Source organism: Herpailurus yagouaroundi, unplaced genomic scaffold (assembly GCF_014898765.1).
Source record: "Herpailurus yagouaroundi ecotype Mexico unplaced genomic scaffold, PumYag 198, whole genome shotgun sequence".
NCBI classification, from domain to species: Eukaryota; Metazoa; Chordata; class Mammalia; order Carnivora; family Felidae; genus Herpailurus; species Herpailurus yagouaroundi.
In genome coordinates this window covers 1,910,658-1,930,920 of record NW_024412429.1, presented here as the reverse complement: position 1 = coordinate 1,930,920, position 20,263 = coordinate 1,910,658, and the positions used below count along the sequence as shown (strand labels likewise).

General features: G+C 54.4%; 1 protein-coding gene across 1 annotated transcript in view; it reads left to right on the top strand.

The window, feature by feature from the left end:
• AFDN (afadin, adherens junction formation factor) overlaps positions 1-15,742 on the top strand; it is a 123,761-nt gene extending 108,019 nt beyond the window's left edge. The window contains exons 34-37 of the mRNA XM_040449246.1: positions 6,366-6,479; positions 9,307-9,598; positions 12,818-12,902; positions 13,684-15,742. Coding sequence (XP_040305180.1) covers positions 6,366-6,479; positions 9,307-9,598; positions 12,818-12,902; positions 13,684-13,837 — 645 coding nt within the window. The 3' untranslated portion in view covers positions 13,838-15,742. The remainder of the gene's footprint in view (positions 1-6,365; positions 6,480-9,306; positions 9,599-12,817; positions 12,903-13,683) is intronic.
• Positions 15,743-20,263: the final 4,521 nt, after the last annotated feature.

Sequence of the window (20,263 nt, the reverse complement as noted above, 5' to 3'; positions counted from 1 at the left end):
TAAACTTGACTTTTTTTCACACTTCATCTTTCTTTTTGTTTCCTTCTCTGTTATGCAGCAGACTGGTCTGCCAGCAATCTCTGTTCTAGATTTGGTATGTTCTCATTTCTTTCCCTTTGGTACTTTTTTCCTGTCTTGATTTTCTTTTTTTCTGTTGGTGGTGGTGGTTTGTGTTCGTAGTAGACGCAGCTCCTTGGGGCGTCCTAGCGCAGGCGCGTAGTTGCGGGATCGGGAAGCATGCCTTTCCGTGTGTTTAGATTTAGTTACTCTTTGCTTTCCTCCGTTAATTTTAAGTGTTACTGTTTGTTTATGGCTTTGACCTTTTCTCAGTTTTAGTCACAAAATTGATTCTGTGTATTTTTACGTAGAGTCACAAATACGCGAGCAAACGAAAGAACCTGCAACGAATAACCTATTTTTGTTACCCTGGTAATAGATTTTGAATAACCGACTACTAGAAACTCAACCGAATTGGTATTCACGTTGTTTTGCCAGTTAAGATGTAACTGGCATCTGTCTGTTGGCAGAAAAAGAGAGCTTTTTGGTAAATGTTGCTCCGTTTTCTTTAATAATTTCGCACGGACTTCAGTTTGCTTCACCGGCCGTATCGTCTGCCGAAACATACCTGACACCCCATTCTGTTGTCAGTTCAGGGTTTTTGTTTGTTTCATGTTTTATTTTTGAGGGGGAGTGCAAGCTGCGGGGGTGGGGGGAGGCGGACAGAGGATCGGAAGCGGGCTCCACAGTCAGCGCATAGCCCGGCGCAGGGCTCGAACTCCCGAACCGCGAGATTGTGACCTGAGCCGAAGTCGGGCGCTCAACCAACTGTGCCCCTCGATTCAGCGTGTTTGGTATCCACGTTCGGGAGATTCAGTCGACCGTTTAGTGTCCATGGTGCTCCAGGGCCATTATCAGTGTCACCGGCCACGAGTTCTGCGCCGGCTGAAACGTTCCTAATAACTTGAGGTCATTTTTTGTTAGTCACTTTTTAAACGAGCAAGGACGGGATCCGACAGTACTTTCAAAACGTCCCGAATCTCCGTCTGACTTCAACGGCCTCCTCATCAAATGACAGCCCCTCCCCCGTTTTTAGCTCAACAGTGTGGTGGCACGACCACTGTGCAGAGAAGCCCCTCCCAGAAGCATTTCCCACCTCGATAACCGAAGAGCATATTTGTTTTAGCGTTACCTCCCCCCCCCCCCGCCATGAGACAAAGACAAAATATGGATGTTTTCTCCGCACTTGTTTGTATGGCAACGTGCACCTGTGGTGGGCGGTCGGAAGATACCGGTTAGAGCAGATTCTTCGTTTGAGATGCTCATGTTACATCCTCTCTGGGCATCCATTGCCCACCAGCTACTGTCCCGAGGCCCTGGCTGGTAGAGATTTTCCAGCTCTGTAGGCCTAGCGAGACTCTTCTGTGCAGATTATGTGACAGATAGACAATACTTAGGGATGAAGGAGGACACGAGGATTTGTGTTTTGAAGACACAGTTCAGAGTTCTTCTTTCTTTAAAAGGTAGTTTTTTTCACTCCTATTGACCTCAACCCCCCCATCTCTGAGCATTTCTCAGCCTCATTTCCTGGCAAACATGACCGTTCTTACAGCGGTGTCCTTACGTAGAGTCCTTCGGTCAGAATTGGCAGCTTGTCTACAGGGAGGTGCCTCTGCCAGGCGCCCGTCCTCTTCCCGGGACAGGGGGTGGCCCAAGTGCCAGCAGAGTGTAGGGACAGCGCCCCGCGTGGCTGTGACGGTGTCTCCTGGGTACGACCCTGGGATGAACGGGGCAGGTGCTCTGTCGGGAGCAGCCCACAGTCTCACCGGCTCTGCTCTCCCTCTGGACTTGTAGTGGTCGGCACCCCAACCAGCCCGGGCCCCCACGCCCCCGCCTCCAGACCCCGGGAGCTGGAGAAGCCAGCGACACCCGCGTTTGCGTTTCTAGCCCAGGCCTTGCCCTGGCCCACACTTCCGCCTGCAGTCAGACAAGACTTTTCAAAGTTCAGCATGTTCGGAAACCGCCCCCCCCCCCCCCCAACATGCTGCGGGTCCACCTTCAGCCTTCCGCATTTCAGCTGATTCTTTTAATTGCTCAGTCCAAAAGCCTTAGTTACCATAACCCTCTTTTTCTCTCCGTCAAGAAACTGTTTTTACTTCTCAGAATCTGACCACCTTGACACCCACATTGGCCTGAGCCACTGCTGTCCCCACCTGGCTCAGTGCAGGGGACTCCCTTGCTTCTGCGTTTGTTCCCTGTGTCACAGTCTGTTCTCAACACAGCAGCTAGGGTGATCCTGTTAAAAAAAAAAAAAAAAAAAAAAAGTCACATCTCAGGAGTCTTCAGAACCCTGTCATTTAGAGAAACGTCCTGGGTCTTCCCATGGCCACGAAGTGCTGGTGTTCCGTCCATGCCTCCGTGCACCTGCTGTGTGGAGTTGGGCAGATGTCAGCCTCCGCCGTAGCCGCACCCGGCTCCACTCAAGTTTGCAGGGAGGGACGGGTTGTGTGACCGGGCCTCCGTTGCCGTAGGTTGCCAGACAATTACACACACTTCCCCCGGGGGAACCTGTGACGGAGGCAGAGCAGACGAGGCGGCACGCCCAGTAGTGACAAGTCACGCAGTGTCGAAAGAGTGAGAGTCAAGGTTCTTACCGGAATTTTCTGAGTTTATATTTATTTCATATCGTGCTGCACAACAATGCCTCCTCCTCATGAAACTCCTGCCAGGAGCTATCTTCCAACTAGAAATTGACGTGACCTGACAGTCTCTCAGTTGCCTGGTCTCAGGCTTTGTCCTGTTACCGTCTTAGTGGTTCGTCTCCTGGCTCTGAGGACCCGACAGCTCAAGGGGAAGACTCCCTCCCCTTGGGGTGGTACCAGCCGAGTGACGCTGTCACCGATTTCAGCATCTCTACTGCTGACCTCATGGGAAGGCCCAGGCCAGGTCCGCCCTCGTAGGCCACTTTCCTGTCTGGTCTTCGTGTGGGACTGGAGGAATTGGCATACGAGGGGCTGAACCGAAAGCAAGATCATAAAAACCTCAAGCAAGAGTCAGTAGGAACCCAGCCGAGAGCTGCACCTGCAGAGAGACCCTGCCTGCTCCCCCGGAGTCCCCCGCCTCGCGAGCGGGGTCTGGCTCCGAGGGTGGTGTCCAAGCCTGCCTTCAGGGAGGGTCAGTTTGACTCCAGGAAGTAGGAGGAGAATATGCTCGAACGAAAGCCAGCTTGTTGGCATGCTGGAGTAGAACACAGACTCTTGTGGTTGCAAGATGAGATCGTTGCTGTGAGAGAGCTCCCGATGTACGTGGTAGGCCGCGTGCAGCATGCAGCCCCACGCAGGCTCACCTGTCCCTGCAAAGCCAGAGCGTTTCAGCTGCTGATAAAATTGTCACTGTCCTTACATTGAACGGGCAGGGGCATGGGCCGTGCCCAGGGAAGAGACTTGCACACCAAGTGCCCGGGGCCGTGGGGATGGCTTTCCCCATGAAGAAACACAGAGTGGACTTCCTCTCCCGCATGGGGCTCGTGGGCTGAACCCGAGTCGGGTGCCTGAGCCCGGTAGCAGTAAACGGCCTGCACGTGGGGGTCCTTCACTGCGGGGCATTAACATTTTTTAGGGTATTGTTAACGGGTGGGAACATAGGCGGATGACGCTTGCCTGTTGCCTTAAGGGTGACCCTGACAGGCTTCCGGTCGTGTTTCCAGCGAGGATCCCAAAAGCGAAAGGACATCTTGGCCCTGATTTGTATTCAGATATCGCAACAAGATCGTCTCCCTTAATGGAGTTTTTACTGTACATTAAAGACACGAGTTAGTGTCTTCTGTGGCATAAAGTTATAAACACACAGATCACAATGTAGCTGTTTTCTTTTTTTAATCTGAAGGTGAGGGGAGGACCGCCAGCGTAGCGAGACCAGCCAGGCTGGTGACAGTGGCTTCTGAGACCCTGCCTCAGTTCTCGGCCAGGAGTGGCTGTGGCTCGGGCTGATGGCTGCTGTAAGAACTGCGGCTGCTTCCCCCAAACGTAGCTTCCTGCAGGTGGCTTCCATAGTAGCCCACCCTTCGTTCTCTGCGTGTAAAACACTGAGCCCGTGTCCTCTTCTTCTCACCCCAGGTTAACACAGTCTGTCCGTGCAGCTCAGCCTGTGTTAAATGTGTGGCTTAGGTTGAAACGCCCTTTCCCTGGCACTGAACGCAAGTAGACCACACAGCACAGCGTACCATTTTGAGCTAATTTGGAGTAAGTTTAGAGGCTGGGTTATCATTCCTGTCATTACGCTTTTGGGGGAGGAGGGTCGGGCAAAGCAGCATCTGTATGAAGAATGAAAAGCCTTGTTTTGGAAGTGAAAAGACGTGAAGCAGCTTGCCAGGCAGTGGGCAGAAACTGCCTTTGTCGCGACAGCATGGATGGGTTCGTGGGTAACAGTAAAAAGAGGAGCTGGGGACCTTAACACCGGAGAAGGTTCCTCGCCGACCCCATCCAGATGTAGAAGAATGAAGGTTTTGAAGAGAAGGTGCCTGCTGTAGATTTGCTAGGTAGCATTCTGTACCTGTAATTATGAGAACTGCAGTTGTGCCCGTTTCTGAAAACGGTGCCTCTCCTCAGCGGGGAGGACCCAGCGGGCCATCTTAGCGTGTTGTGTTGTCCTTGCCCAGGCCTGGTTTTAATTGCGTCTGGCAGGTAAAGCACGACGAGGGAGTCTGTGCGGGACGCTAACGTGCTTTTACGCCCTTCCATGTAGCCTATTTAATACCAGCTGCTAGCTTATCTGGTTCTTTTTATTTGGGTGCCGTTTCTCACACTTCGGACCGATGAGTGTAGATTGGTTGACGCACTGGTGCTGCGGGCCATGGACCCTGCTGTGGCGGGGGGAGCTCCCCGGTGGAGGCCAGCCCTGCGCGACCCCGGGGGGCCGGGAGCCCTCACAGTTCTGCCTTGTTTCTTGGGCTCGGAATCCGTAGCCTGTGCTCCCGCTCTGAGCCCCTCACAGCCAACATCCCAACATCTCCCCTGGGCTTATGCCTAGATTTGAACTAAACGGGAAATTACGTAAATTTGTCTTCTTGAGGAGCGGGTTTTTTTTTTTCTAAGATGTTTTAATATTGTTTGCTGACCTGAAAAAGCCTAACGATGCCAAGTTAATTTGTTCCTTTCCCATCGGCTGCAGTGTTTATTCCACAGAAATAAGGCAGGAGTGAAGCTGTTAAGGTTTTTGTTTTTAAAAAAAATACAAATACAATTCAAATCCCGTTTCTGTTTTTGCTGTGAACTTCAGTTTCTACATAAGCAGTAATTCCGTAAATACTGAAACACACCACGAGCAATTTTACTTAAGGGGAGTCCTTCAGGGGCTTTAACAATGAAACTAGATGGCGTTGGGTTACGTTCTAATTTTTAAAATTTTGAATCCACTCCTCTTGACGTCTGGAGGCACATTTCTTGGGTGCTACCGCAGACCAGCTCTGGAACAGAAAGGAAATACTTGGAGAAGCAAGCTTTCAAAGTTGCCGTTGTCTGGGGCCGTAACAAAAGGGCGTTTTCCTCTGTTCTGGTCAAATGTACGTTTAATCCAAGGATCCTTTTAGAAAAGATATTCTCAACCTGTGGCACATAGAGGAATTTGGCTCTATGCTGTTTCAGGGAGCAGGCGGTAGGTTTCCAGACACGAGAATTATTCAGAGACCGGCCAATTGACTTGGCTGAGAGGTTGTAGCAGAAGAGAGGTGAAGTGAGGTCCCTTGCGAATACAGGCTCAGATTCTTTGGCTCAAGACTTTGGGGTCTCCCTGGGCTGAGAAGGAATTCTTGGAGTCCAGGATGGGGTCTGGAGAAAGCCGATGGCCAAGGGTCAGTGGGCCAGGGGCTTGGCCCACGGTCCCGGTATCCCTCTGGGGTTGTGTGCTGACACGTGGGACCCACCCCAGGGACCTGAGGTCTGTGTGCCCCAGCCCACAAGCATGCAGACCGGAGGGAAGGAGGATGGGGGGGAGACGATGGCCGAGTGCACCCCGTAGTTGCGTAACTGGAGGGTCCGTGTGTCACGGGAGTGTGGTTTATGTGAGCTGGCTACAGTCCTGCTTATTCACGGTGTGGATGTATGAAACAGATTCCTTCTTGGAGCAGTTCGTGGAACTGTGGGGACAGTGCTGTTAGGCAGCTTAATTTTGAAACGTAGAGCTGTGAAATGTGTACGTTTTGCCGTCTTCCCACGGTGATCTAACCGGGTATTTTGTATCTGACGTCGTGTGTGTGTGTGTGTGTGTGTGTGTGTGTGTGTGTGTGTGTGTCTGCTTGTGCCAGTGTGTGCTCTCCGCGCCTCGTGCTGCTGGAGCGTGCAGGGCGGAGGTTAAAGTCCCTGCGTTGTTAGTTACAGGACGAGGAGCGGCGGCGGCAGCGGCAGCTGGACGACATGCGCAGGCGGGAAGCAGAGGACCGCGCCAGGCAGGAGGAGGAGAGGACGAAGCGAGACGCCGAAGACAAGGTCATGGTCCTGTAGGGGCGGCTAGAGGCTTCCCGGCTTAGCCTGAACCCGATGGATGGGCTGGGGCAGAGGGGCAGACGCTGCACGCATCCTAACGCGTGCGAGACACAACGGGGCCTGGACCCCTCCTTTGTTGTCGGACCGGAGACTGGAGCCCGGCCCGGCCCGCCCGCCTCTGCTCCGGACGGTGTCCACGTCCTCCCACCTGAGTCCTGTCTCTCTCCCGCTTCTGAACTCGTAGGCCCGTCGGGGTGGCCGAGCCTCCTCCCGGCCGGTCCGCTCCCTCGGGGCCCTGCCCTTTCCTGGACGTGGCTCCGCCTGGTGGGGTGAGGGTGGTGCTTGTGCGGCTGTGCGGTCGGAGCTCGGGCGGTGAAGCACCAGGGACGTAGACGGTGTGTTCGCCCCGCGCATTTCAAGTAGGTTCCTTACGGAAAGTACTCCATTCTGGTTGGCGGTCAGCAGGTCAGATAGCTTACAAAAAGCGCGATACGAGGAAAATTCAACTAGAATGTGATCTAATATCCCGAGTTGTTATTTTGGTTCCACATGTGGATTCTTTTTATGAAAGTAATCTTTTACGTGAATTTCAAAATGACAGCTGATTGGGTCCACCCTGACAACCGGGACCGCAGTGTGTGCGCAGCTGGCCCTGAGGGGGCACCCGTGGCGGGGGTGGGGGAGCCTGTCCGCTCTGACGCTTCCCTTCTGTGAAGGCGGGGGCCGTGGGCGCCACAGCTGCCGGTGGGGAGTTTTCGTTCCTGATTCCTCCTTTGACAGTCTCGTGAGCCGTATTAATGAAGCCCCCTCCTCCCCCGAAAGAGAGCGCTTTTAGGAAACCTTGTGTAGTGAGTGATACGATCCATCTGGATGTGTAACTAGTGAAGAGCTCGATTGGCAGAAACGATGTGACTCATCTAGACAAAAGTAGAATAATAAGGCTAGGACACGTACCTGTGTGAGAAGTAGCGGTCTCTGCATCTTCTAGACCCTCACGGTTCCTTGGCATCATCCTGTGACCTTCAGCGGCTGTGTCCACATAGCTTCTGCAGTCTCGGAAGCGGCCTCTGCTAGTGGGGCCGGGTGCCCCGGTGTCTTTCACTTGTGTCGGGAGAAGTCCCGGTCAGAATCAGTTCTCCGCAACGTGAGCCCCTAGACTTGTCAGTGCAGGGGTGTGTTGTGGCCCGCACCCCCCTCGGGGCCCGTGTGCGGGAGGCCTGCCCGCGCCCTGTGCTCAGGCCCTCCGCTCCCAGCCTCTTCCAGCGTGAGCCCTCACAGCTCACCACTATGTCATGTAACGCTTGGGTCTCACTCCGTAACTGCTTCTAGAGTTGAGTGGTCACTAAAAAGCTGGATGAGCCGTTTTTTATCCGCAGCGTCCACAATTGAGGGGCTGGCTTTGTTACAGAAGAACGTGCCGTTCGTTAGTCGGATGGGCCACCTGTCCGGTCACGTCACTGTATCTGCTCTTAGTGTAACTATAAAGGGATACTTTGGTCTCCTCCTAAAATGTCGTCAGGTGGCTGTCGTTCATGTCACACTAAAGGCCACAGGGCTCATTCTGGATTTGATTCCCGAGCCTAATAAGCAGACCCTTATTTTATGTTAGAAAACAAGGTAAAAGATGTCTCAACACAGAGTAAGAAGATAAAGTGAGAAATTGGGTCCAATGCCAAGACGAGGCTGGCTGGCACCTGACCACGAAAGGGGAAGCGTGAGTGCTGTGGTCACCGTGTGTGGGGCTGGGAGGGCTGGGGGGCGGGGAGCAGACCGCAGACATAAGCACACACCTCCCGGCGGGGACCAGAAGCCTGTACCCGAATGCCAGCAAGGTCCCTGAGATTAGTTGTGTGTTTTGGGTTGAGTGGACTTCAAACCCGTTGGCTGCGCTCTGCAGCCTGCACGGCATCTAGGCGGACGCAGAGCTTCCAGTTTGACCTCACATCCCTCTCTTCCATCCACTTTTCCATGTGTTCTGGAACCTGTCAATCTTTAACCCAACTGTGCTGTGACCTTTTTTAATGTTAAAATAATTTTAACGCTGTCAACTGTAGTTTGTGCAGATGTATGTCAGAAAAAAATGTACAGTATGTGTCAAAATATATTTGAATATCGTGTTGCTGTTGCTCTGAATGCCTGGCTCTCTCATTTTCTGTCTGCCAGGGAGTTTAAGGTTTGAACTGTAAATTAAGAACTGCGGAAAGCATACCTCTATCTGTTAGATTGTCGCCCTGGGAAAATGAGTAATGTTTTATGGTTTCTGTTCACTTCTCTGAATAACTGGAAATAAACCAGGTGACTTCATCTTCCTTCTGGTAGAGGAAGGGCTGCTCTCTGGACCCTGGGGCTCGGTGAGACAGCGCGCGCGCAAGGCGGCTGTTGTTGAGGGCGCCGGCTGTAGAAAGCCGGCTAGAGCCTGTTTTTGGTTTGGTTTTGTCTTTAAACCCAGCAGTGAAGAGGTAAGTTAACATCCTACAAGAACAGAAGGAGAGAGACAGGAGCAGCCGAGAATTAGAGAGAGGCCTGGAGGGATAACTGAATGGGGACGGTGGTGTAGGATTGGAAGCTGGAGCTTGAAGGTGCCTGAGCGTCCGTCCGTCCGTCCATGCTTTGGAGCGGTTTCACGTCAGATAATTCCACGGTAGCCTGAGTGTGTCCGTGCTTCCAGAAGGATCGGCCTGTCCTGTCCTAGAACGTTCTGTCGAAACTCTCCTATCCCCTGGATTCGCAAGGGTGTGCAGAGGGGGTCAGAGGGTAACGCGTCCTTTTGCACCCCGGGAAGGCCCCCTCCTGACTCTGACCTTTGCGCTTTTGTGTGTTCCGCCCGCAGAGGCGACAGGAAGAAGGTTATTACAGCCGCCTGGAAGCCGAGAGGCGCAGACAGCACGCGGAGGCCGAGCGCAGGCTGCTGGAGCCGGAGGAGCCGGGCCTGGGCAGACCGCCGCTGCCGCGGGGCTACGAGCTCCCGGCCCCGTCCTCCCCGGCGGCTGCTCCTCCTCCCCCACCTCAGCGGACCGCCTCCTCCCTGCAGGCCCCGGCCCTGTCCCCAGACTCCCTGTACACCGCCAGGCTCGTTGCGTACCACGAGGAGGAGGAGGAGGAGGAGGACTGCAGTCTGGCAGGTCAGGACAAGCTCTCCCACACCGGCAAGTCCCGGGGCCGCCTTCCTCCCGCCGCCCCTGCGCCACGGCCACCCCCCCGCCGGCCGCGCCCGGCCTCCGACGGCCTCTTTCTCTCCGGCTCCCTGCAGCCCCCCTCGGCCGCTGCCCACGGTGCTGCTCCCGGAGCAGGCCGGCCCCCTCCTCCCCCTCCAAAGCCACCGGGCTCCCACCACCCCCGCCACTCGAAAGGTAGAGGTAAAGCGTGGGGTCATGGGTTGACCAATCAAGCCCCCTGTGTCTTCCTTCGTGATTGGAGCGGGGACTGCGCGGCCCCTGTGGTGGGGGCCGCCCCAATCAGCACTCGCTCCGGCCTCTTGATCTCGCTTGCTCACTAGTCTCTGCTTCCGGGTGTGTCCGCCCCGCACGGCTGTGGCCTGTAGGGTCCCAGTCCTTCTCCCCGGTCACCAAGTACTGTTTCAGCCTTCGTTCTCTGCCTAATTCTGATAACTCTTACACTTACTTGAACAAGTCCTTTCTTCCACACTTTTTGGTGTCTAAAGATAAGATCCTCTCAGCCGTAGTGTCACGGTCACACGCACACTAAGTTTCGTTCTTTAACATGAGTAGCACTTCTCTGTTCTGAGTTACCTGCCCCAGTAGTTCCCCTACCGAGCTGGGTCATAACGATGGCTCCTGCTTTCCGTGGTAGTCTGGTGGCCTAGTCAGTGCCACGCTGCGCGGATGGCCCTGCTGTCACGCGAGCTGCCTCACACCAGGGGCAGGGAACCCAGTCCTTGTGAAATCACTCCTCCCTCTGACTGGTTTCTCCTTCCCGCTCTGTGACATTCTCTGCCATCGCGGCACTAGCCAGACCTCAACAGGCACATGGCCACCTTGAGTTAACGTGTCCCGTGACGTCACTGCCCCGTGTGACAGTGGTCCTGTCTGTGCCGGGACCGGAAGGCCACCGCAGGCGCATCTGCAGTGACCAGTGTCCAAGACAGCACTGCAGGGATATTTAAGATATCACCGAAAATCGTAAGGATTCAGACCCGACTTTCGTCTTACTATCTAAACTTGCTCACATCTAGTGCTTTTCAGGAGCACGAGGGCTTCCAGACCCTCGTGGTGTGATACGCAGGACTCACGATTCCAAAAGAAGTTGGAAAGTCAGAAGCATGCATAATGGTGGCTCTTCCGGAACAAGTGGGCTTGGCCAGGGTCTTGCCTCCTGTCTGCGCCAGTGCTCTGGTGCCCCTGGAAGGCTCGGCATGATATTCAGGCTGGGCCGCCCAGAAGCCAAAGTTAGATCTTTATAAAATTTCTGTTTTCGGCATCTAGAAAGTAGGACCTCAAAGACGTTTGTGGGATAATAGTCACTTTTGAAGGGAGATGCCATCAGTCTCCTTGCACATTACACGCTGAACTTCAGATATTTTGTGTCCCGACACGAACAGATGAGGTTCGGTGACGCAGTGTTGTGGCGAGGCGGTCACTCGAGACCACTTTGGCTTTCACCCACGAGCTAACACTTAATTTATTTCGCATCTGAAACGCCACATAGGTTCTGTCCCACACCTGCCCGCTCGTGCCTCTTTGAAGACTTCCTTCGTAAAGTACAAAGCTGTCTGCACCACATGCAGGGTGCTTGTGACCTCCCTGCCTCTCCCTCACGCGGCCGTGCCCTGGGCTCAGCTCACTTTTCTGTCGTGAGCACTCTGGGAAGGACACAGACTTGGTTTCTTCCACTGGGCCCTGGGGGGAACAGAATCGGGCTATGCATTGGAATAAGTAACATCCCGTTCCAGCATAGCAATATATTGAAAAATGTGGTTTAACTGGAGCTTTTTGAGAACTATTTGAAGTGTGCAGGATTCACATATATAGTCTCCTGAAAGTAATGTTCTGATTAACTTTGAAAATTTTGAAGAATTTTTACCAGTGGAAGAAGCAAGTGTCATTCTTAAAACAAAGCTCAAAAGATATGTCTTCTAAAACAAAACTTAGAGTTAAAATTGAAAAAATTCTATTCTGCAGATAATTAACGTGAAGATCCACTCTGGGTTATCTGAGGTTATGGATACAGTCTGACTCATCTTTTGAGTCTTTGTGGAGGATGACTTTGCATACGGTGACCACAGGGGACCTTGCTGAGGGACAGGAGAGGTGCTGTGCTGAGACGTGACTGCACACGTCCGCACAGCGTGTCCTGTCCTACAGAAAAGCAAAAATTGATTTTTGTGCAACCTGTCTAAAAAGGATGATTTTAATGTTGAAATACTGTAGTAACTGCCGTTTATTTAATCGGACACGCAATGCTGTCAGCGTTGGCTGAGTATTTTGAGTATTGTGCTCCGGCTTGTATCCCCATAAGCCAAAGGTTCTTCAAACGTGACGTTTCTTTTTGCTGGTGTGGTAACAGAGTACTGATATAATGCATTGTGATTTTAACACACCTTTTAATATGATACTGGGATGCATTTAAAAGTTCTCTCTGCATCATTTCTTGACCTTCAACATCCCCGTGGAGTAGATAAGGTGGCGGTGCTATTCCCGGACTGATGTTGTCGGTCACCTCAGTGGCTGGGCCAGGCTCAGAGCCAGGGACCCAGGCCGAGTGTCCCGCGGGCTTGCTCACTCAGTACACGGTGCTGCCTCGGGGAGTATTTTGAGTGAGTTTGTATCTGCAGCATTTATATCAAACACGAGGGGTTTTGGTGGCTCATTTGTTTTCAAAGTGTCAATAATTACAGCCATTTATGTAGGAAAAAATCCATTAGCTGTCCTGAAAAGAGACCCTTCAGTCACATGGTTACTGGCTAGGTTACATTCACTCTCCTTTGTTTTTGTAAGGAAGCTCCTCCCATCAGGACTGTCTGACCATCACCACCCCCCGGGGGGGGGGGGGGGGGGGGGGGGGGGGGGGGGGCCGGTGTGACTCCCTCCCCCCTTAAGCGCATCTTCTGAGCTCATGGCGACTGCATCTTGCCTGGTTTGAACTTTCTGGCACTGCCACCTAAGACCTGTGCTGTCACAGCGCCTGTCGGGGCAGTGATGGATTTCGCAGGCCGCTGAGCGAAGCCGGCTGCAGACCAAGGCATCTTTTGTCTCGTTTGAAGAACCTTGTGCTTTCACTCAGTAAAGACCTCCTCTTCTTCTGTGGGCCCCGCCTCTCGATGATGATAAGGTTTTGGGAGGTATGCGGGTACTTTAACTTTGACTTTTTCTTTTATGGAAAAGGACCAAACTCTTCCGTGGGATCTTCCGGGGCAGCGATCGGTGCCCGTGACGGCTCCCGGGACCCGAGAGAGAAGCTGGCGAAAAGGTATTGACAGCTGTGAACAGCTTCACGGAAGGATCGCTGCCTTCCTCACACCGTTCTTGTATGAGGCTGGATCGCAAGTTTAGAGACTTGATCACCTCAGGCGTCCCTCATTGTACACGAGTGTGTGAGCCTGCTGGCTGCTTCGTTTCACGTTGCTCACAGAATTCTGTCTCAGACACGGGTGTACGTACCCGACTTCCTAGTCTAGAACTTCCTAGACCTTCAGAAGCAGCGGATGTGCTGCTGTTTGCTTCCACCCGCGAAGCCAGAAGGCACGAGTAGGCTTGGTGTCTCCACCGAGCGCTCTCACCCGGGTGGTAGAAACAAATTGGCCCAGACAGTTCTTAAAGCTCTGAAATGGAACTGACGGAGAAAATCTTCAGCGTCTTCCTGTAACTTGGTGTTAAGTTAGGTATCCTGATGCCTGTCGGGTACATGTGGGGCTCGTTAAAATTATGTGCTTTTAAACTGCCCTCTTTAGATCAACTCGGCTATGAAGAACCCCCTGCCTGCTAAAACTGAAGTTACCAGTGTTTTGAGAGTTGGATGTGTCGGGAGAAAGTCAGTATTTTAGGCGGGAGGGCATCCTGCCCCTTTTTTTGCACGGCTCTGAATACAACCCCAGTGACTGTATTTAGAGGAAGGGTCTTGGCTGGTTTAACAAAGAATGAGTCTCCCTCAGGAAACATTGAACTGAATTGCCCGCTATGTAAAGTTACCTAATTGTTGACAAGTTATTTCCATCTTGACCAGTGATGTCTTACGTTTCCCTCTGACGCAGCCATGATGCAGATTTACCTGGAAATTCCGGAGCCCCTGAGAACTTGACATTCAAAGAGCGCCAGCGGCTGTTCTCACAAGGTCAAGATGTGTCCAATAAAGTGAAAGCCTCTCGTAAATTAACAGAACTGGAAAACGAACTGAACACAAAGTGAGACCAGGAAATGGCACCCGTGCTCAGCCCAGCGTCCTCCCGGTGCGGCTTTGGAGGATGGTCGGGGGAGAGAAGGAGGCGGCGGCATTTCCGAGTCACAGAAGGGCTGTTTGGAAGATGGGTGGGATTTAGAGGTGGTCCCAGTCCAAGAAGCCCTTTTGTTTTACCAGGAGATTATCATTTATACGATGTAAAACACTGTCCAATTTCTTAATTATCTGACTCACCCGAAGATACGTTTTTTGTTGCTTTTTCTAGAGTCCAAGCTGGAAAGGGGGAGCGTGCAGCGCAGGCGAGGGCAGTGGGGTGTCTCCCCTGCTGTCCCCAGGGGTGCCGAGAGGCCACGTCCGTCCCGTGTCACAGACTGGACTGTAGGGATGGGACGGGGCGTAGCCTGAACCCCCAGACCTTGTTTGCACTATTCCATAGTAACTGCAGATGTCCCAGAGGAGGGTGGGCACGGAGGACACGCCCGGCGCGTTGAGTCCAGAGCTCTCGTGGGCCGGGCTCGCTAGTCTTGTCCGTGCAGTTAGGATGCGGCTCGGACCCACACCTCCTGGGAGGGAGGTGATGCCCATCGGAGACCCTGCCCCTCTCCTTCCATACGGGGACAGCCCTCCCAGTACATTCTAAATAGTTGATTTTAAAAAATTCTCCAAGAAGAAAATTTTGAGGATTGAAGCTTAGGATATTTTATTTTTATAAACGTCAGATTACTGTTAGGCTAATAAATCATTGGTGATTTTGAAGATGGCAATGACGTTAGGAAGTTAATATTTCAAATATTCAGGGGAATCTGTAAAAGAGCATCTGTTTAGCTGGGCAGTGTCGATGTGGGTAGAAACACATATTGGAGAGGGATGGGGGGGGGGCAGGGGTCAGTAGTGACCTTTGAGCACAACTATTGCTCAGAAATTTTAAATGCAGAGAAGAAAGAGTGACATCCATGTCCTGTCTGGGAAAGAAGGGCCAATGACATGGCATCTACGATTTAAATACTGTAAGAGTGACTTGTGAGGCAGTTGAAAGTATTTTTTTTTTCACATCTGATAGTTACTGAACTTTCATTTGATGAGTTACTGTGACCAGTGTCCTTTCTTTAGCTGTGAACATGTGGCCGATACAGACACGGATCTCACTCTGGTTTCTACTGTGTGATGTGAAAATGGTAAATTACGTGGGGATTATGAGCGAAGCTTCTATTTGACAAGGCCCTGCTGTGGGATCCTGAGGATTTTTCTGCACCAGATTGTTCTGACAAAATGCGTATGTTAGAAAAACGTGCACACTTTCAAACAGAAGAGGGAGGAGAGCCTTTTTAGCCTTAGAAATCACTTTAATAGGCGCTGTATGATAAATCATTGAAACGCGAGTGTAAATATTTTTCACGTCTATCAGGGTTCTTATCTGGAAGTGTGCTGTCACCGCTGCCCTCGTTTAAGAGAGTAACCTGGTCTACGTGTTTATGAAGGATGCGCTTGCTTTAGAGCTCTAGGAGAAGCGGGCCCCTCCCGGAGAGCTCGACAACACTGGCCGCCTCACGGGGACAAAATCCACACTTGCTGTCATGAAGCAGACGCAGAGGAGTCACTGTTCCGTTAATCTGTAGAAAGAAACAAACACGCCTAAGTACACGCACGTACATGTAAATACTTACATGCAGGGGCGTGTGTGTGTGTGTGTGTGTGCGTATGTGTGTGTGTGTGGTTGTAAACCTGGAAACGGGTGGGTTTGGCCGCCCGTGGGTGACGAGGTCATGACTGTGCGTCACTGTGGAAACACCAGAACTGCTGTACTTCCCATTTCTACTGTAGCTCATTTGCAATCTATTTTTAATAAACTTTGTATGTATTTGAGCGGATCTGTTGTTGTAATCGTGCTGGCAAAGATTATATGTGTCATCTCAGCCTCTGCCTCGTACCTGTGCGTCCTACTCATTAAACAGTCGGCAAGCATCATTTCTGTGTCAGATGGGGAGTCCGGCATGTGGGGGATGCTCTTTCCTGAGCGCACAGACTCTAACGGAGACTGCAGGCCGCCCCGACATCGGTTGCCCCCCCCCCCCCCCCGGCTTGCACCCAGCTCGTGGGCAGACCCAGACCCAGACCAGCGGTCACAGGGACTCTGCACACCAGGTGCTTAGTGAATTGTGTGGACCGGTGGCGAGGACCCGCCTGGGGTGGCTCCGGGAGGGTGCACGGTCGCCAAAACACCCAGGCCCGGCTCTGCTGCACCACCCCTCTCCCCCTGTGGCCCCAGAGCCCCTGCCTCTGTGTCCCTGGGGCAGGTGGGCTGAGGGGGCGTGCCAGGACTTCAGGAAGGGCTTTCGGCAGAAACGGTGTGGATCTTTTTAGGACTGTCTGCCTATCTACGTATTGGAGTGCTAGTGTCTGCCTGTGGTGTATTTTCGTGCCCAAAACGGTGCTCTGAGGTTTGAGAGGACGGAAACTCCGTTGGTCTCCAGGACCGCCCATGTGCGCTGAGTGCTGCTCGCGAAAGGAACGCTTCTAACCTGCAGACTGTCTGTACCGCATGGGGTTCTAGGGGGCCGTTGGAACGGGATTCCTCTGCTCCGTTGCTTGGGAAACGGATTTGAAAGACTTTTACTTGGACCTCTAGGGAAACGCGGAGCCACAGCAAAGTCTCAGGGCCCCACTTCCGCTGCAGAAGGGGCCCTCACGGGAAACAGGCGCCAAGTGACGGGTCTCAGTACAGTATTCGTGCAGTTCATTCTAAGTCACGGCGCCCCAGCAGATGTACGTTCAACTCCAAAGCGGGATTTAAAAACCAATGTCTTACACAGTTTATTGAACAAATACAATCCGTGAGTGCCTGCCCTGTGTCAGTCACTGTGACGCTGGTTCCAAGTATCCCAAAGCAGCTGCAGGAAGACAGACACGGTTCACAAATTGTCCACAGAAGGTGAACAGGGCGCTTAGAGGCCTTGACGGAAGGACCCGGTCTGGCTCGTGGTGGAGGACCTTTGGAGAAGAGGACTTGCCCTCTTGAGAGAAAGGACTGGTCCCCGCGGGAGGATCCCCAGGGCAGAGAGGTTGCTGCAGGCAGATAGCAGGTGGGAGATGGGGCACTGGGGCCGGGGGGTGGCAGGAGGTAGGTCTGAAACATGGAAAGATTTGCAGTCTTCGTGCCCCTTTCTTGCAGGCCTCCAAGGGTGGCTTGGTCACATGTGGAGAAAGCACAGGAAGGAAGGTCCTGTGTGCACTGAGGGGCACACAGCCCTTGGCCGACAGCGGGGCCCAGCTGCGGGGCACAGGCACGGCATGGGGGTGCGGGGTAGATCACAGAGGTGCCCAAAGGCGAGGCAGGAAGCCAGTGCCAACGGCTTCGACCAACCTGGAACGGTGACTTTCAGATCATACTTTCACATGTTTGCTGGATTGAGCCTTGGTTTTCCTGCTCGTCTAAGCCTGCTGGTGTGTTCTTTTGCGGAGATGGCAGATGGCCAAGTCTGAACTGGGGACAGCGGGTCCAACTTCACCTTGGAATTGTTAAGAATAACATAAAACGTTAGCACGAACAACAGCAAACAGGAGACCTGGAAGACAGTGGGTTAGCTGCACAGCTCTATAGACCTGCCTCCCCAGGTTCTGCCCTGGGGACAGGCCCCCGGATGGAAGGCCGGCTTGTCTGAGTTGAGGAGAACACAAGACGCGTCCTAACGGCATTTCCCGGCGGGAGGGAAAGAGGAGTGCAGGGTCTGGGCTCCCTGACGGCCGTCCGGGTTCCAGGTTTGCTTGCAGGGTTCCTGAGATCCTTCCGGCAGCTGTGGACACCGGTCCAGACACTCGGACTCCGGATGCAGCGTGTGACGCCTTTAAATGTACCTGCCTCTCCTCTCGGTCATCTGGGATGTGTGGGTTCGTTGTTTCACGATCTTTAATGTACTAAAAGTCACGGCTCGAGGAAGACCGCACTGTGCCGCCTGCTTCCGCCGCAAGTTCATGCAGGATGCTCTCTTGGAAAGAGTTCGTCTCCGCTGGTGACAGAAGCATCGTGGGTTGCAGGCAGAAGCGAGGAGACTGCCGGTGGCAGAAACGCACAGGGGGCTCCTCAGCGCGGGGCTCCGGCCACTGAGGGGCACCGGCTCGTTGCGTGCCGCTGACCTAGGTAGCCTCGGCGGTGTCCTCTGCCCAGGGGTGCACCGTCCACAGGCCTCTGGTGGCCTCGGGCGGAGCACACGGTGGCCCTCGGCCGGGCTGCCAGGGAAGCGGATGGGAGACTATCAGTGGCCCCATCGGGCTGCTGGTAAGAGCCTGACCTGGACGGCGCTCAAACGCTCTCCTTGGGCACCACTGGGATTTGGGGCAGAGGCCCCCGTGTGGCCCGGGGGTGCACCGTCCCTGGAGACACCCGCATGGGGACCAGGTTCTGGCTGCGGGGAGGCTCCCCCTCCTCGGCAAGGGCTGCAGGGAGCCCAGTGGAAGGGTGTCCCGAGTGGTATCGGTCAGCAAGGCCGGGACACATTCGCCAAGTTCTGCGTCCCCTGTCACGCCATATCACTTTTGTCATTGCGTCGCTGCTGCCCGGGGTCTCTCCTGAATCGTGGGCTCTGGGACCCGAGGCGGAGTCGTCTCCCTGTCACTGTGCGGCTCCTCCTCAGAGTAGGGTCGCTGTATCGCGTGTGCATGGCACATACACGCATCATACGTGTGGTGCACGTGTGCACATTACACGCGTGCCGACAGGCGGCCCCGGTGGCCTCACCAGCCCCCAGGAGTGAAGAGAGTCCTCGTATCCGACCAGCACGTTTGCTGCTGTGAACCCCAACTCAGTGGTCTGTCTGTCTCTAATTTCTCAGGTCTAGGCAGCCTGTTCTGACCAACGTGCTGTGGAAGGAGGATGCGGCTTATTCACAGCGTCATCGTCATCGCCTGTTCTTTCTGATTCATCGACTCAGTCAACAGATAATTGGCCTGAGTTCCTAAATGTGCCAAACGTTGTAGCTGCTGTAGGCCCAGCGGCTGCTGTCTTTGGAGCTCTGGATCTCCTCCGGTGACAGTGACACCAGATAACTGTTCCATGTGAGCAATCCGAAAAGCCATGTGCCAGGGGAAGGACGTGGGTCCCGTCCATATGAGATGGTTTTGATCGAGCCCTGAACGAGCATCCAGAGGGCCAGAGAGGCAGAGGCAGTGACGTGGAAATGTGCTTGCCCCCCCCCCCCCAGGAACAGCAAGGAGGTCACTGATCCTCCAGCGGAGTGGGCAGGGAGGGGGAGGGAGGGGGCAGAGGAGGAGCAGAGGTGCGTAGGCCGTCCTGAGCGCCTGGTTTTTACCTAATGGAGAAGCGGAGGGGAGGGAACGTCCAACTGATGTGTCAACCACCGTGTAGGTGACCGGCCAAGGGGCTGGTGCCATCACTATGGTGAGCCCAGAAGGACTTGTCTGTGGTGGCATGTGGGGTGATGGCAGGAGTGGATGGCAAGGTGTGGGTCCCGGTGGGCGAGGAGTGCAGGTGCACTAGAAGTCGGGCAGAGCCTGGAGGGGGTGGGGATTGTGGGGACGCCCCCGGTGGCGCCTGCAGGCAGTGTGGCCTACATACAGGTCGGGAACTCGAGGGAGGGGGGCAAGCTGGACACAGAATGGGGGCATCATCAGGGTACAGATGTCATTCAATGCTGTGAGACGAGACTGGCACAGAAGACGAGAAGTGCCCTTGGACGGAGGACAAGGGGCCAGTGCCCGAGAACCAAGTTAGTATTTCCAGAAGCAGGGACAGACCAACTGTGCCTGGGACCAATGGACCCGCCATGCAGCCGTCCTCTGCCACCCTCCCAGGGCGCGGGGCGGGGCGGGAGCAGTGCAGAGGAGGGGAGGAGGGGAGGAGGGGAGGAGGGGAGGAGGGTGGGCCCGGGGCAGGGCGGGAGCAGTGCACCTGCCCAGCAGTGCCAGGGAGGGCGGGAAGGGCTGGAGCAGTGCAGCGGGGAGCAGGGCAGGGGAGGGCCGGGAGGGCCGGGAGGGCTGCGGAGGAGAAGGGGAGGGGAGCCTCCCTGTCCAAGCACAGGTGGTGCGCCCGCCCCTGCGCCGCGGCTTCACCCCGGGGTGCTCCCCCTGCTCCGGTGCTGCCGTCCCTCCCCCCGCCTCCCTGCAGCGGTTCGGGGCCCCGAGCGGCGCCCGCTGGCCTCTTCCTGTGCCTGTCCCCTGGCTCCTGTTCCCAGTGGGCTCCACAGGCCCTCCCTCCTCTCCCCGCAGACATTCCTGTGGGGAAGGGAGCCACACTCGTTGGGCGGACGCAAAATTACAGGACCAGCGGGAAGGGCTGTGTACCCGCGGGAGGCTGTAATTTACATGGGGTCTGGAACACCCACCGTATCCAGTAATCTCGCAGTGTAGCCGCTCCCCTCCCTGGCCCCTCCCCAGGTCCCGTGACCCCGTCGCCATGGAAACCACGAGGGTGGGGGCCCCCC